General features: G+C 36.5%; 2 protein-coding genes across 3 annotated transcripts; one reads left to right on the top strand and one right to left on the bottom strand.

The window, feature by feature from the left end:
- Window positions 1-328: 328 nt before the first annotated feature.
- Window positions 329-8,209, top strand: LOC104890514 (chloride channel protein CLC-c). Its single transcript, XM_010676028.4, has 8 exons — window positions 329-713; window positions 2,239-2,527; window positions 3,340-3,540; window positions 3,768-3,945; window positions 4,605-4,867; window positions 5,092-5,361; window positions 5,503-6,631; window positions 7,303-8,209. Exons 2-8 carry the CDS (start codon window positions 2,307-2,309, stop codon window positions 7,390-7,392), a joined length of 2,352 nt encoding a protein of 783 aa, XP_010674330.1. The 5' UTR covers window positions 329-713; window positions 2,239-2,306; the 3' UTR covers window positions 7,393-8,209.
- An 835-nt stretch (window positions 8,210-9,044) lies between these two features.
- Window positions 9,045-14,339, bottom strand: LOC104890512 (hypothetical protein). Of its 2 annotated transcripts, none has more exons than XM_010676026.4 (5): window positions 13,998-14,339; window positions 12,222-13,137; window positions 11,030-11,451; window positions 9,456-9,525; window positions 9,045-9,386 (listed from the first exon to the last, which is right to left on the bottom strand). In XM_010676026.4, the coding sequence occupies exons 2-5, from the start codon at window positions 12,980-12,982 to the stop codon at window positions 9,323-9,325; spliced, it is 1,317 nt and encodes a 438-aa protein (XP_010674328.2). In that variant the 5' UTR covers window positions 12,983-13,137; window positions 13,998-14,339; the 3' UTR covers window positions 9,045-9,322. The 2 variants fall into 2 exon arrangements, with proteins under 2 accessions (XP_010674328.2, XP_010674329.2); XM_010676027.4 differs by having other exon boundaries at window positions 12,222-13,144.
- Between the last annotated feature and the right edge of the window lie 1,607 nt (window positions 14,340-15,946).

Below are 15,946 nucleotides of genomic sequence, written 5' to 3' on the forward strand. Positions count from 1 at the left end.
CTTATTATCAAAAAAACTATTTTCACAGCCAAACTCTAATAATTGACAACTACTATAACAGCTAACAACTACTTCTATATAGCTAACAAGTACTTTAACAACTATTTTAGCCGAACAAACCCAATCTCACTCTAAATATAGATGTCAACTAGTTAGTTGGTTAAAGTCTTAAAAAGAGCGTCATATACACGTGATCAAATTCCGTCTACATCAAATCAAATTAGGTGATTCCATCTACACCAAAAAAAAAAATCTCATTCAAAGTAAAGAATTAAAAAGTAACATTAATATAATGTGAAAGAGTCGGCTATGAAGCCACCTCTTACTACTATCCAATTATCTATTGATGAACTAATAAATTTTCCTAATCCCCATTTAACCGGTATTTGTGTTCCTCAAATTGTATGCCCCCACCTTTTCCTTATTTTTCTGCAGAATCAAACAACACTGCATCAGCTATTTAAGATTTACGCTCTTCTCAATTTTCTCTCTCCAATCTCAAATTGCCAGCTTATCTCTCAGTCCATAATTGATCTCAATCACTACATCATCTCAATTTTTTATGATTTTTCTGCTACTACTTTGTTAAATCATCCCCGCCTGTAAATAATCCAATTAAATTTCCGAATTTTTCTCTCTTAAATTGTTTTGATTTGCGAATTTCTCACTTGGGTTTCATATAAAATCACTGAAAATTTCTTTGTGATCAAAGGGTAAGTGTCATTCTGAGTTGCCAGTTTTCTATCTCTCTAAAAATTCAATCTTTTGCTTTTCTGTTTATGGGTTTTCAGTAAAATTAGAAGAATTTTTGTGGGTTTTATCTATTTTTTATGTTTTATCTCTTTATTCGTTATTTGTTGATTAATCTGAATTTTTTCCTTGAATAATGCAAAAGTGGGTTTTAATTCCCAAAATGTGCCCAAAAATATTAAAATTCCCTGCGTACCGTCCACGTAGGACGGCACGCGAGAAAATTGTTTTTTTTTTGTTTTAACCCATGGAAACCGCTACTAAAGTAGCGGTTTAATTTTAAAATAAACCGCTACTCGGAGTAGCGGTTTATAAATATAAACCGCTACTCGGAATAGCGGTTTATAAATATAAACCGCTACTCGAGTAGCGGTTTATAAATATAAACCGCTACTCGGAGTAGCGGTTTATCTGCGCAAAATATGGTGAGCAGAAATCAGTTTTCATAATAAACCGCTACTCGGAGTAGCGGTTTACAAAAAAAAAAAAAAAAAAAAAAAAATTTTTTTTTTTTTTTTTTTTTTTTTTTTTTAAACCGCTACTCCGAGTAGCGGTTTTGCCTAAGTTAAAAAAAAAAAAATTCTCGGCGCTTGTAAACCGCTACTGCAAGTAGCGGTTTTACTAAAAAAAAAATTCTCGCGTGCCGTCCTACGTGGACGGTACGCAGGGAATTTTAATATTTTTGGGCATATTTTGGGAATTAAAACCCATTTTTGCATTATCCAAGGAAAAAATTCTGATTAATCTTATCTAGTTTTATCTTTATTGATTTTTTTTTAGTTTGTTAATAAATTTCATCTTGTTAGGTATCATCTTCTTTGTACTATTAGAAGTTGTGGAGTTCATTATGTTATAGTATACTTGAAGATTAATTAAGCAATTAGAGTTGACTTGTGATTGTCATGAACAACTTTTTATTCATTTTGGTATGTTTTTTGATTGGGTGTTGTTTATATATTAATCTGGATTTTGATGATGAAAAAGCTCTTGTACTTTATGCAAGTGCCATATGATTGATTAATTTACCTGCGTTGACTAGTACTTTGCTCTATTCTCCTGTTAGAACTTTTTGGAGCATTCTTTATTTGCTTTCAAAGTTGATTTATTTCTGTCTTTTTTGTCTTAGATTTGGAGCATATATCCCTATTTTAGTGAATTTGATGATCAACTGTCAACCTTTGTTTTTTGTATCTTTGATATTTAATAATCTATATAGGATTTTGCAATATCAGTCTGATGTAATCAGGAGTTTGAAGTTGGTGGGTAGTCTTTTTTCATGGTTTTGTAATTTGCATATTTTGAGGAGGAGATCCTTTGAATATGCATTGTGTTCTGGTTGTGTGTGTTGCAATCTGCATCACTTAGACTAACTGTGCATTGCAATCTGCATTTATGTGCTGTGTCTGATGTACGAGTTGCATTCGTATTTTCTTTGGATTTCGGTTGTCTTGTCATTAATTAGGCCCTCAATCTGATGTCTATTTGCAGGGGACTCTTATTTATAGGAGCCAAGTTGTGGTCAGAGGGTGATCCTATACATCCATAGTAACAAGAGTATGGATCCACATAATGATGTGGACCACAAGGATAATGAAGAGAATGATGTGGAATTTCTTGGAGAATTGGATGGTAAGGAGGAAGAGAGACTATGGTCTTCCATGTCAGAGAGAAACATGTCATCGATGAGGATGCCGCTTTTGAGGAAAAGAACAAATACTACCTCGCAGATTGCTGTTATTGGTGCCAATTCCTGCCCCATTGAGAGCCTTGACTATGAGTAAGGAGTTCTGGCTATCCAGTTTCTACTCCAATTTTTCCTTATCTGTAAAGCATACTACTTTGAAGGGGGGAGGAAATAATGTAAATGCAAAGAATCTAGCACTGAAATTATCATACTTGTGGCTTAAGAGTTAAGACACACAATAGACCCCATAGTAACGAACATTCACTGATGTTTTTGCTATCAACTATCAAGTCAACATTTTTCGGTGGTTAATGAAATGTATTGCGTGCTTCCCCTCCGCTTATCTCTTCCCTTGGTAACCCATGGACTGTCTTTCTTGGCATGCATGATGAATTGTGAATTGGTAAAGCTGAGTTACTGAGGAGATTTACAATGTGTAGCAGTAACCAGAACATTCATTGTTCTTTGCTATGCTATGTGGGCAAGGATCTGGCATATATGTTAGCCGAATCACAGCTTGATCTTCTTTTAGGGAATTATTTCTGTCAAATATGAAGAGTCCAGATGTCATTTTTAGTCCAGAATTCTGATTGTTGGGTCTTGGGTGCCAGATTCTGTAGATTGGCTATTTGAAGTTCAATCAAAATAGCTAACCCTGAGAATCTGTGGTTGTACATTATATGACTGACATATATAGCCTGGTTAATGGATTACTTGCCTTGTGTAAATGCCACCATCGTGGGAGATAAATTTTCTGTGTTTGATATTCATCGGAGTTCAAGGGCTTTGCTTAACGGACATATGTGTGCTTCTTTAGTTGTTGCTTTGTTAAATTGTCCAATTCTCGACCTAGCACTTGCTTCAATATAAGTAACATGATTATCCATTTTTGTTTTCTTTTACAGGATAAATGAAAATGAATTGTTTAAGCAAGATTGGAGGTCAAGGAAAAAGGTTCAAATATTTCAGTATGTGTTCCTGAAGTGGGCATTAGCACTCCTGATCGGACTAAGTACTGGACTCGTTGGATTCTTTAGTAATATTGCAGTTGAAAATATAGCTGGTTTCAAATTGTTGCTCACTAACAAACTGATGCTACAGGGAAGGTAAGTCGCACCATATACATACATGTATTATGTGTTCATGCACACATGTGTTGCTTGTGTTTATGAAATAATATAGTTAAATATGTATCAATACCACATCTTTCTTGCGATGTCATTGTGCCTGCTTTTAATAATGCTAGATTAGTTTAAGATAGAACATTGTGCACTCGATTGTCTTGTAAAAATGAATTAAGTGTATTTCCTTTATGCATTATGTTCCAGTACAGTTACTTCAAGGCTTTCCTTGCATTTGCTGGTTGCAACATCGCGTTCGCCACTCTTGCTGGAACACTTTGTGCCTTTGTGGCTCCTGCTGCTGCGGGATCTGGCATCCCCGAGGTCAAATCTTATCTTAACGGTGTTGATGCTCCCTCAATCTTGGCTCCAAGCACACTCTTTGTAAAGGTTAGCATTTGGCTTAAATTTTGTTGTCTTTTGGATATGGATGGACCTGGAGAGCAGACATGAAAGGAACTAAAAGAGAAAGATCAATCTAATGGTTACGGGCATAGCCAGTGGAGATATTCCTTTTTGCTCTTCCAACATGCTGATACTTTTCATGATAATTTCTTGTGAACCATGTTTTACAATGAACAAGATTTGCTTATAATGGAGATGTATGTTATGTTAACATTTACATCTGCATGTCCTGCCTCTAAATGGATCCTTATATTGGTAACATTCTTATATTTCACCACTATATGTCTATCTCTTTGTATATCTCATAACAGAATCCTCATCTTCATCCAGACTTGAGTAGATTGATTTTTAATATATGCTTATGTGTTAAAGTAATTTCCTCCTGGATTATGATCCTCGGTTTAGGAAGTTTATGCTTGTGATTATCCATGCAGTCGTTTCCTCATGCCTTAGTTTAAAATGTTTTTATCCCTTCTTCCAAAATTATATTTGTTGCTGCCAGCAATTGTGCATTTTCTGCAGAAGTTTTTCTGGGAGTTCTCTTACCAAATAATGACATGAAGAATGCCAAAACAGTTGGCCAGTTAGTTTGGCATGAAGAGTTCTATTTATAATTATTTATTAACATAAAGTTTCATATTCAGATATTTGGTTCTATTTTCGGTGTGTCCGCTGGGTTTGTGGTTGGTAAGGAGGGACCTATGGTGCATACTGGTGCTTGCATCGCCAATTTACTTGGTCAGGGGGGCTCTCGCAAGTACAGATTGACCTGGCCTTGGCTCAGATACTTCAAGAATGATAGAGATCGGAGAGATTTGATCACCTGTGGTGCTGCAGCTGGTGTGGCTGCTGCATTTCGTGCTCCAGTTGGTGGTGTCCTCTTTGCCCTTGAAGAAGCAGCTTCCTGGTATGCCTATCTATGCTTTCTAGCGAAGCACTTGTAGTTGTTTCATGCAACAATTTGGTGGAGAAAACTCAATCAGGAATTCAAATTTATCATACATGGTTTCATGCATGATCATAACTTAATAAGGAGATTTTTCAAAGATAAAAAGTAGAACTTTTGGCATATTAGTTTAAGGTTATGACATATTGACATGTGAAGTTTATATATATTATGATATAATTCAGGTGGAGGAGCGCTCTTCTTTGGAGGACATTTTTCACCACAGCTATGGTTGCTATGGTTTTGAGAAGCTTCATTCAATATTGCTGGTCTGGGAAATGTGGATTGTTTGGTAAGGGTGGGTTGATAATGTATGATGTTAGTGAAGAGGTAGCAAGTTATGGCGGTTATGATATTCTGGCGGTCATGTTTCTTGGAATTGTCGGAGGTGTTCTGGGAAGCTTTTATAACTATCTTGTCGACAAGGTCCTCCGTACTTACAGCATCATTAATGAGTATGTTAATTTGACTTCTTAGCTTACATCCGGCTTTTAAATTGAAAATCATTGTTTGGTACTTGATAATGATAATAAACAATGTAATGTTCACATAAAGAACAGATCAGAAACCTTAACCTTGTGCCTCTTGTCTTGCAGAAAAGGTCCATCCTTCAGAGTTGTACTTGTTATCGTTATATCTTTCCTGACAACATGCTGTGCTTTTGGCCTTCCATGGTTTGCGAAGTGCACTCCCTGTCCTACAGATTCAATAGCCAAGTGCCCAACTGTTGGTGAAATCGGACACTACAAGAACTTTCAATGTCCACCTGGCCATTACAATGATCTTGCTTCCCTCTTCCTCACCACAAATGATGATGCTATTCGTAATTTGTTCAGCACGACCATCATTAGAGAATTTCAGATCCCTTCTCTCTTCATTTTCTTCTTCACAATCTATTTCCTTGGGATCATCACTTATGGAATTGCAGTACCTGCAGGACTATTCATTCCTGTAATTTTAGCTGGGGGTGTTTATGGTCGTCTAGTGGGTAGACTCTTTCACTCTGTGTCAGTGCTTGACACGGGTCTTTTCTCTCTTCTCGGAGCTGCCTCATTCCTTGGGGGAACAATGAGAATGACAGTTTCTCTGTGTGTGATCCTGCTTGAGCTTACCAATAATTTATTATTGCTCCCTCTTGTGATGATAGTTCTCCTCATATCGAAAACCGTGGCAGATTGCTTTAACCATGGTGTATATGAGCAAATAGTAAAACTAAAAGGGTTACCGTATTTGGAAGCTCATGCAGAGCCTTACATGAAGCACTTGGTGGCTGGGGATGCTGTTTCTGGTCCATTGGTCACGTTTTCAGGTGTGGAGAAGGTGGAGTCTATTGTACATGCTTTGCAAAGTACCGGACATAACGGATTTCCTGTAATTGATGAACCACCTTTCTCAGATACACCTGAGCTATGTGGGTTGGTTCTAAGGTCACATCTGCTTGTTCTACTCAAGGCAAAGTATTTCACCCGGGAGAGGAGGCTGTCCGGTAGAGATATACTTAAGAAGTTCTCTCCATTTGACTTTGCTAAGCCTGGGACAGGGAAAGGGCTCAAATTGGAGGACGTAACTATTACAGAGGAAGAGATGGAAATGTATATTGATCTCCATCCAATAACTAATGCGTCCCCATATACCGTGCTTGAGACCATGTCATTAGCCAAAGCAAAAGTTCTTTTCAGGCAAATCGGACTGAGACACATGTGCGTGGTACCAAAGAGTCAAGGGGTAAGCTCATGCTTTTCTCTTTTACGCTTTCACTTTTAAAAATTCTACCCCCCTCCCCTTCTTGAAAAGTAAACCTTTATATGTCGGGGTCTTAGGGTTTGTATTTGGCCTTTCCTTTACATAACAAAAGGTTTGTCCCTAGTACTCAGCTTTGTTTCTTAAATAACTACTCATCTTTTCATTAAAACCAAAGAAGGTCATTCAGAAGTTGTTGGAAGAAGACAAAATGTGGATAGATGAGGGGGAAAAAAGGTAAGGAATGTGAAATTAGATGGGAGAATAAGTGGTGGCTTCCATTTGCCAAATTGTTTAAAACTAAATAATGCTTGTGGATCCCCAAATTTGTGAATTTCTTAATAAAATTACATTACCATCCGTTATCACTTTACAGGTGGTATTGAGGGAATGAAATTTGTGAAGAAAATCACATGATTGGGGATGAGATTTTATTACATAATATTAACTAAGAGATTTCCCTTGCAAATTACATATGATTTTGATCATCAGTCAGTTGCATGTCCTTTCTTTTGCTCAAATAATGTATACCTTATCTTATATTCTTACCTTAAATACCAATTTTGGAAGATAAACTGTCGAAACCTAATTTCACCTGGACTGTAAAAAGTCGAGCAGAATATTCAATCACTGATGACAACTCTTCCTTCATGCAGAGATCTCCAATCGTTGGACTCTTAACACGACATGACTTCATGCCGGAGCACATACTCGGACTCTACCCTCATATGAAGCAGCATAAGTAGATTAAGCTATGAAGAGCTCCATGTTCGGTGAATATTTTCATTCTCATTTATACAACTATTCTTTTTCCCCTTCTTTTCTATTTGCTGAAGCAAGTTACCAGTTTTGGAGTTGGTATGAAGGCAGAGAAATTCCTTGTTCATAACATTCTTTCTTTTATTGTATATTCAACAATTAATGTTGCATATTGAATCAGAAATGTTGTATATGAAAACCAAAGTATTGCCATCATTTGTTAGCTACATTGTGATGGTGATTTTTTGGTTTCAATATAGAACATTTGTGATTCAATATATAATATTTGCTATTGAATATACATTTAGAAAATCAATGTCCATATCAGTTATGAGAACCTGGCAACCGTCCAGCAGGAAATCGAATTTGGAAGAAGGATTACATATATTCATGCAAGGATTGTGGTATTGGCGCTCATATTCCTCCATATCATGTGATTATGTGAATATTTATTCATAAGTTTCTATTATTACAAGTTAGAGTTATGGCTTTGTTATCAGACGGATATATTCTCTATATCGATCTTTTTACATCATTTTTGTATTAAAAGTTGCTGGGTTAGGGATGACAAGAGTTTCGTTCGACTATTCATAGAATTTGGACATGAGATATCCCCTGCTAGACATATATCTGTATTTATAAATGTAAATTTCCAGACAGGCAATATTGTTGAATAATTTCTGGTATATTAATGTATCAGTTTCCTGTGAAATAGTTTGTAATCATGTTGAGTTAAAATGCCTGGGTATGTATGTGTTCCAGAATTTGATCTTGACTATTAATCTTAATGTTTGTCATCTATTATCCTCTTCTGGTTGGAATGCCATTTAATTTTGAAATATTTGCAGAACAGCAATAATAATTCTTTTCGGTTTGTGCTTTTTTATTTGGGTTCGGGGTGTGGGAGGGGCTGCAGGAAATATCTGATTTGAGACGAACTTTGTCGAATAAGTTCTATTATGGGGAGGGGATTTTCAAAAAAATGAAACAACTCGAGCTGCCAAAAACTCATCTAGGAGAATGCTTTGCAGCCTTATGGTGATCTTTTTTATGCACGTTTACATAGGCAAATTGACTATGAAGATTTGAGGACACGAGAGTGTCACTAATGGTTCTATTAATGAGGCTCAGGCTCGACTCTTTAGTTAGTACGAGCTGAAAGAGAGAGGCCGTTAGGTAGATTAGGTCGTCTGTGTTTGATTCTAATAGCCTGTGATGATTATGATGAATTTAATTCCACATTATTAAGGGTGTGTGTTGTTGAGAGAAAAATGTTTTTTAGGAAAATTATTTTCCTCACTTTCCTCTGTTTGGTATGGATCGGATCAAGGCAAAATATGAGTTGAATTTCATTTTCCTAGGGAGTTAAAAGAACCTACATTTTCCCCCTCTCCATCATTCATCAAACAATACAACACAGATAAAGGAAAACACATGCAAAGCAAAGTTACTTTCCTTGCAACTTAGGGAAAATCAATCTAAAATTGAGTTTTTCTCTGGAAAATGATTTTCAATTGAAAACCACATTCCGTTGAAAATGTTTTCCGTCCCACCAAATTCACCTTAAGTGATAGTGCAAGATCAAGGAACCCTATTATTATAGACGAAGTCCTTTGTAGAATCATGTCATATCTGGAAATAGCAGCCAACCAAATTAGGAACACTCATATTATGAATAATACATACTTTACAGTTTATCCTATTTCCAGCATCTCGGAAAATACAAATAAATGAATTTAATTAAGCATCAATATAGAAATTAGAAACTTTTGCTTTATCCTGTTTAAATTTACAAGTATTGTACAAACATTGGTGAGTACTCATGAGTGATTCCAAGAATGAATGGAGTTGCTTCAACGAACAATGCAACAATTCAAGGGGGCTGTAACAAAATAAAAAGATCCATCAGTGCAAGTCTCAACTTGGACGGAACTTAGGTCGAACCATAATTACCCCTGGCCTCGCTTCATCAAACCAATACCTGCAACACCGATACAAGAATTAGCAAACTGAGAGAGCTGATTCAACGAGCTGCAACACAAGCACACACCCGTTGTCAGCAAGGAAGGTCTTCACGGCGGTTGGAAGTGCAGCCCCTCCACGGCTATGATTCCCTATGCCTGCAAAAGGAGAAGATCAACTAAAACAAAGCAAAAGCATTGAGTGAATTCGAATTTAAAATTAGTAGATTCATAATATTATTTGGGCCACTAGTTACAATTTACTAAATTGCTCAGCAGTTCAATCATATGCATAAAATGTGATGGAAAAAAGCTATGGACGTTAAATACAGTAAATAGCCTGAAGCAAAGAATCCAATTAGCCATGGTTCAAGATTCAAAAACACAATCACTGTCCTGAATTTTAATACTGGTATGGGAACATATAATTCTAAATATGGTGATACTATTTGATCAAGAATAATCTAAAGTAAGAACATGAAACTAAATTTGCCATGCATGTAATATAAGCCCAATTACTTGCTTCAGTATCAGCTCATATATTTTTCCAGATCCAGTTATACATTAACTACTCAAGTTCCCAGTCCCCTAAAGTTGTACCGATTATAGTTGCCTCGACAATTGAGCAATTCCATCTTTTTAATAAGGCGATCAATATTCTACTTTTCACGCAAAACAAAATTACTACTCTAAGCCTCTCCTCTCTGCCCTCTCAAGCCACTTTCCATCTTTAATTGCAACTAGTCTACCATCACAAGGGGAAGTGACAGAGACGGATCTCATAATCATATCATAATCTGTCATATTGACATAGATGGTGACGAAAGTGCGAAGTTAGAGTAACACAGATCCTAAATATTTTAACCTCCACTAGCAAGCACAAGATCCTACATCAAATTTCTATCCTAGTGAACATTAATGCAGGCAAGTCAATCAGCACTCAAATCTCTGCACATGCAGATATGCTTCTCCCCAATATCGTCACTGACCCCGGGACTCAGGATTCGGGAAGAAAGGGAACACCTATAAGTTATCCAAACACACCAAGAAAGAGGAATGTAACCCCCTTAGTCATTTTAATGTCTTGCACACATTATTAAGAGAGTATGTAAGTTGTCTAATAGCCTTTACTATTACTAAGATGATAATTGAAGGCAATGATGCATTGCGATATAACTGGTAAGAGTGAATCCACAAAAAGTGTGGAATTTTAGTCCTGGGATTCTAAAAAGAAAAAGAAGGGACTTTGCCAAAAGAAGATAAAGAAAGGGGAGCATAAGATAACTCTTAATTTCTATTCTCTGAGCAAAACATACACTAAGAAAGGCATCAAGAGTATTTGGCCACCTACTACAAGTCCAACACTGCAAAACCACAATCAACCAAAACAGCAACAGCAATGATGCCAACAGAAGAATCTGTATGGATTTTATAAGGAAAGACAGAGCAAATAAGGCAATAGGGTTCTATTTTAGACTATTCAGACGACCTCCGAGGCTCTGACCATCAATTATATCAACTTAAAATCATTGAGTCCCCCCTCCCCAATTCTCTCAAAACACCCACACAGCTATTCTCGATCCAGATAAAGAGAGAGGGGACGAGAGAGAATTAGCATTAAATCATTCTAATACCAGAAGGGTGGCTTTTGACATCTAGGTACCTGTAATGACTTCTAAACATACTGGCTTCAGCTTATGGGAGGCCTGCTCATCTGACTGTTCCAACTTATTGCACTTGTCAGAATATCTATCACACCAGACTTCTGCCTTGGTCCTGAAACTGTTTGGAAATTCCAAGGGCCTTGGCTGCTTGGACTGCTTATGTGACAGCACTTGGGCCTCAATCATATATAGGCGTTCCTTCACTGCTTGGACTGCTTCCGAAGCATGAAGACCATGCAAGTCCAAAATCCATATCCCATTCTTCTCGTTTCGTATGCTCAAAATCTCACAGGCAGCCTTTGCATTGAGACTTTGTGCAGCTTTCCATTCTTCCCGAGCTTCCAAAGAAAACTGTTGGGCAGAGATGTGATCACCTCGTAAAAAGGAGTTAGTTGCTGCCTTGGAATGACGGGTAGCAGCCCTGTTGACAGATATGTGAGAGTTTAATAAATACAACTACGACTGATTATAACTGTATAGTAATTGGTAAGAGATACTAGGAATTTTAGCTGCATAAAATTGGCCTGAATGAAAGTCGAATTTATGACCCAAGGACAGATAAAAATGGAAGGAAAGGATAATTGCAAATTAAAATGGTGTAAACAAAGCGTTAACTGCTTCATCACTTCACCAACAGTAAAGTGCCATAAAGGAATAGGGAAGCAAAAGATAAAACTTCAACACATAGCATTCTTAGTCCAACTGATCTGACCATCTCTTGGACGGGTCAAAGAAAAGATAACCTAATGTATGATTCACATCTCCTACTACCCCATGCAGAGATGCTTTGCTATGTTCCATATTTCTTAGTAATGCAACGTGTGCATATATGCACCCATCAACTCCCCCTAGACAATTCCAAAAACAACATTCCCTAGTCCCAAGCCTTTCCAAATTTCCGCTATTAATCGTGAATTGTCAATAAAAAAATGATGTGTATGACATCCAAATGATTAGATAGATGGTATGCTCAAAAGCAAGCTCAAAATTTAAGCAACGTAAGCCTCTTTTAATTCTTTATATGTAAAGTCTCATTAACATGGATGCTAGCTACTTAGTTGGTAGAGTCTTAAGGAGAGGTACACAAGACCTAGGATTGAATCTCGTCAATATCATTGCACTTTGTAGCTCATTGTACACCCAAAAATAATAATAAATGATTTGTGAATAGCAGGTAAAAGGAAACCAAACCTCATCTTCTTTATTGCCTCTTTACGGCAACTCAAGTATACATCATCCTCTTCCCACTCAGGTTCAACAGGTACGCTTGTCAATTGGCTCAGCATTGCGTTGATTTGTGCACAATTATTGAACAGGTTTTCAGCAGAAAGAGTAAATTTATCGATCCCATTGTTGTTGTTATTGCCAACAAGAGGCTCCAGAACAGAGCACATCTTAGCAGGTTCGGAAATCTCTTTCCAGGACACGTCTTTCCTTTCATGCATTAATTTTCCATTGTCTGAAGGTTCTATAGAATCACAGCTATAATCTCCCACCTCATCAACTTTAAGTTCCTCTGAACGCTGATCAGGCACCATGGCTTTCAGAAAGGATGATGCCTGGTCAAAGTCACTGCCAGTAGCAGCCATTATATCCTCGATCAAACTATCATCAGCCCAACCGAATAGCTCTTTGAGCTGTCTAAAAACCATATCAAATTCCTTGTCCTGAGAAACCGCACTGATTTGAGGGCCTTTAGAGCTACCAGCTGCAGATGGCTTACTTTTCATATCATCTTGTAAAGGAGCTGAAAAATCTAGTGACGGCAGTATAACTGACGAGAATGATTTTACTTGGCCGTGCTTGTTTTTAGAAAAAGAATTTGCCGGTTGAACTGTACTTGGCAGCGAAGGAAAGGGCTCATCAATAGAACGAGCTCTACGATTGTTTTGCTGCCTTTGCTGCTGGTCAAATGCAGTCCAACCAGAGGTTTTTGCTTGTCTCCGTGACATCTTTGGATCGCCCTTGTTTGTGATAATGCACCTCAATTAAAGAGGCAAGGGTCGATCCAAGAGCTGTTATATCCTCCTTGAACTAAAATATATACTGTACAAGAACTACGCGCCTGACGCCTCCAATAAGTCTGAGCTCTCTACAACAATAAAACCTGAAATCTAATGGAACATCATTTAGCAAAACTGACAGATAGCACATAAACTGATAGAAGCGTACTCAAAAAGTTTGCAACATAAAAAGGCAGTAAGGCACTATGAAACTCATGACATATCCTCTATGATATACTTTTAGAAAATTCTAACTCTGCGTAATTTCAAATAATTCCACATAAATCAATATCAAATAAAAAGGGTAAAACTACACCAATAAAATCTACTATGCTTGATTAATCAAACAGCTGATGAGCTAGAAGCAAATTAAATATTCATACTTCCTCCGTTTTCTATTACTCGCAACACTTCCCTAAACGGGAAATAATTAATTACTTACAACTTTCTACTTTTGTTTTTCCTTTCTCTCTATCTCTCTCCAATCACATCTCTCTCCAATCACATGGGATGCTCTTTCTTTTTTTCCTCTCTACCTACCCAAATTTTATATTGGAGTTGAAAAACAAAGTGTTGCAAGTATAAGAAAAATGGAAGAAGTACATACTTCGGCACTTTTTTAAGCTGCAAAGTTTTGACTTTCACGATTGTCATATAAAATTTGACTACTAGTATCTCTAATTATAATATACAACTTTGAGCATCAATATCTCTAATCATATAAAGTTGAAATCTTGTAAAAATATATTAAGATAAATCCAACACCTTACATGCTAGAATTTATTGTATATATTCACAAATTTGCGGTCAAACTTAAACTCGAGTTAAATAAGGTATACGAAATCTTTATGTAGAAAACTACTCCATATATCACTAATTCAAAGCTCGGAAATTTAGTACATTAAATATAACAATTAGAGTACTATCAAACAACAATTAATGATGTTAAGAAAACATAAACTACCTTAATGTGAGTCAGGAAAGCTAAAACGGAGGTAGCGAAACCAAGGCGTGAATGTAGAAGAAAGAGGATTGGAGAGATCGTAAGGCTGAGAAGTAATGATACGAGGTGAAGAACATCTGATTCTGTAACAATCCATAAAATTACAACCCTTGAAGTTGTTGTTTGGGGACGAAGAAGAAGATGAAGATTGAACCCAGAAAGAGGGGAAAAGGAGGTTTTTGACTTTTCTGGAACAAAGAAAACGCAACTTTTTGATTTGTTGCCTCGGTGGTTTATTTCTAAAACAAACAAACGCAATTTTTATGGTTGGACTTGGAGCCTGGAGGTGAGTTTGGGACCGCTGGGGGCAGTTGGGACTTGGGACGGATTAGAGGTGATTACGGGAGGGGCCGCGGCAAAAAAAAATTGCCCATTAGTCAGGCTGGGCCGATTTTTTGTGCCCAAAGCCCGTTATTTTGGGTCTAAATTTTTGGGCCAAAAAATAAACTAAAAAATCGTTTTTGGCTTGCCCAAAACCCGCCCAAACGTGGGCCGAAAAAAATCTGCCTAAAAACGGGACGGGCCAAAATGATCAGCTCTAGGACGAATACTTTTTTTATTGCAAAGAAACGGATACGGGTATAGGTTTGGATTCGTGTGCAGGGATGAAAAACGGCGAGATTTCAAAATTTTAGAAATGAATACGCGTGTCCATATAAGATATGTATCGGGTACGTGACCTAAAAAAAATACTCGTGCTATATAGGTTAGAATCCTTTTTGTTACTAGCTTATATATTTAAGGATGAAGATGACATCAAAAATATGGTGAAGGGTTATTATAGAGGTGGCTAGCAAGGTGGGGGTGGGAAAAATCGTGTACAAGACCACACTTTGAGTAATAGGATGGGTAGTGGGTCGAGTAGGTTGCTAAAATCTAGAGTTAATTGAGATGGAGCGAGGCGTTGGATGAGATAAAGTGAGTGTCGGTGGTTTAGAAGCTTGATTCTAATGTACTTATTGAATTTTGACAAACTGTCTCAGATTGCGTCTGATTGAAAACAGGTCTAATTTAGGCTCCGTTTAGTAGGGCGTAAAACGGGTCTAATTTATTAGGGTGGCTTTAGTCTTGGGCTAGACTGATGGACTGAGAGAGATTTCATTAACCTATAAGATTTATATCATTAATATGTCGGTTTTTCCTCTCTTATTCGAGCAAAATATCCAATGTTATTACTTCTTACTTATTAGTGTGTTTTCATTCGATATTGACTAACACTATAATCAAGGTTCATTTGTTAAGATGTCTTGGTGGCACATACTCCACAAAAAAAAAAAAAAAAAAAAATTTATATTTTGTTCAAGTGCGATTATTTACAATAGTTAAAAAATATTTAGTGCCTAGAATATTTATGTGTTACACTTTGGTCTAGAGGTACATTTACTAGGTTGTTTTATCACAATCACATCATGACAGCGGTTGAAAACTCGCGCATGCTTAATATTTGTAATATTTTGGTTTAATTTACAAGATGTGGACTTATTTTTTCGTTTTGTATCTTTTTTTTTAACGCCTTAATCTCTATTATTATCCTTTTCTTTTCAGTTATCTGCCAACAATTCAACAAAGTAGTCGTATCCTCTCCTCAAAAAAAAAAAAGTAGTCATATCCTTTATTTCATATCCAATCATTTTTTTACCATTTTTTTTATATCTTGAAACACGTGTAGATTACAAATAATACAAATAAATTTACATTATTGATTAAATTGACTTTATAATTAAATTAAAATTATATTCTTCCTCAGTTTCCTACAAATTTTGACTTACATACATGTCAATGCACTATTAATTGTTAATATCTCTAATTATCAATTAGTAAAATAATATAAAAGATTAATAGTTTGAAAAATACATTCTAGACTAATCCAACAATATATTATATGGCGACAATTTTATTTATATATAAGT

Source organism: Beta vulgaris, chromosome 4 (genome assembly GCF_026745355.1).
Source record: "Beta vulgaris subsp. vulgaris cultivar EL10 chromosome 4, EL10.2, whole genome shotgun sequence".
In the NCBI taxonomy this organism is placed as follows: domain Eukaryota; kingdom Viridiplantae; phylum Streptophyta; class Magnoliopsida; order Caryophyllales; family Amaranthaceae; genus Beta; species Beta vulgaris.

What these genes read in the sequence shown, in the direction of transcription:
- LOC104890514 (XM_010676028.4), top strand. Translation starts at nt 2,307, where the DNA reads ATGGATCCACATAATGATGTGGACCACAAGGATAATGAAGAGAATGAT. An exon ending in CTTGAAGAAGCAGCTTCCTG is followed by an intron (nt 4,868 to 5,091) that starts GTATGCCTATCT and finishes GATATAATTCAG; the next exon opens with GTGGAGGAGCGCTCTTCTTT. An exon ending in ACTTACAGCATCATTAATGA is followed by an intron (nt 5,362 to 5,502) that starts GTATGTTAATTT and finishes CTTGTCTTGCAG; the next exon opens with AAAAGGTCCATCCTTCAGAG.
- LOC104890512 (XM_010676026.4), bottom strand. Translation starts at nt 12,982, where the DNA reads ATGTCACGGAGACAAGCAAAAACCTCTGGTTGGACTGCATTTGACCAG. An exon ending in ATGTTTAGAAGTCATTACAG is followed by an intron (nt 9,526 to 11,029) that starts GTACCTAGATGT and finishes CTCCTTTTGCAG; the next exon opens with GCATAGGGAATCATAGCCGT. An exon ending in ACCTTCCTTGCTGACAACGG is followed by an intron (nt 9,387 to 9,455) that starts GTGTGTGCTTGT and finishes TCGGTGTTGCAG; the next exon opens with GTATTGGTTTGATGAAGCGA.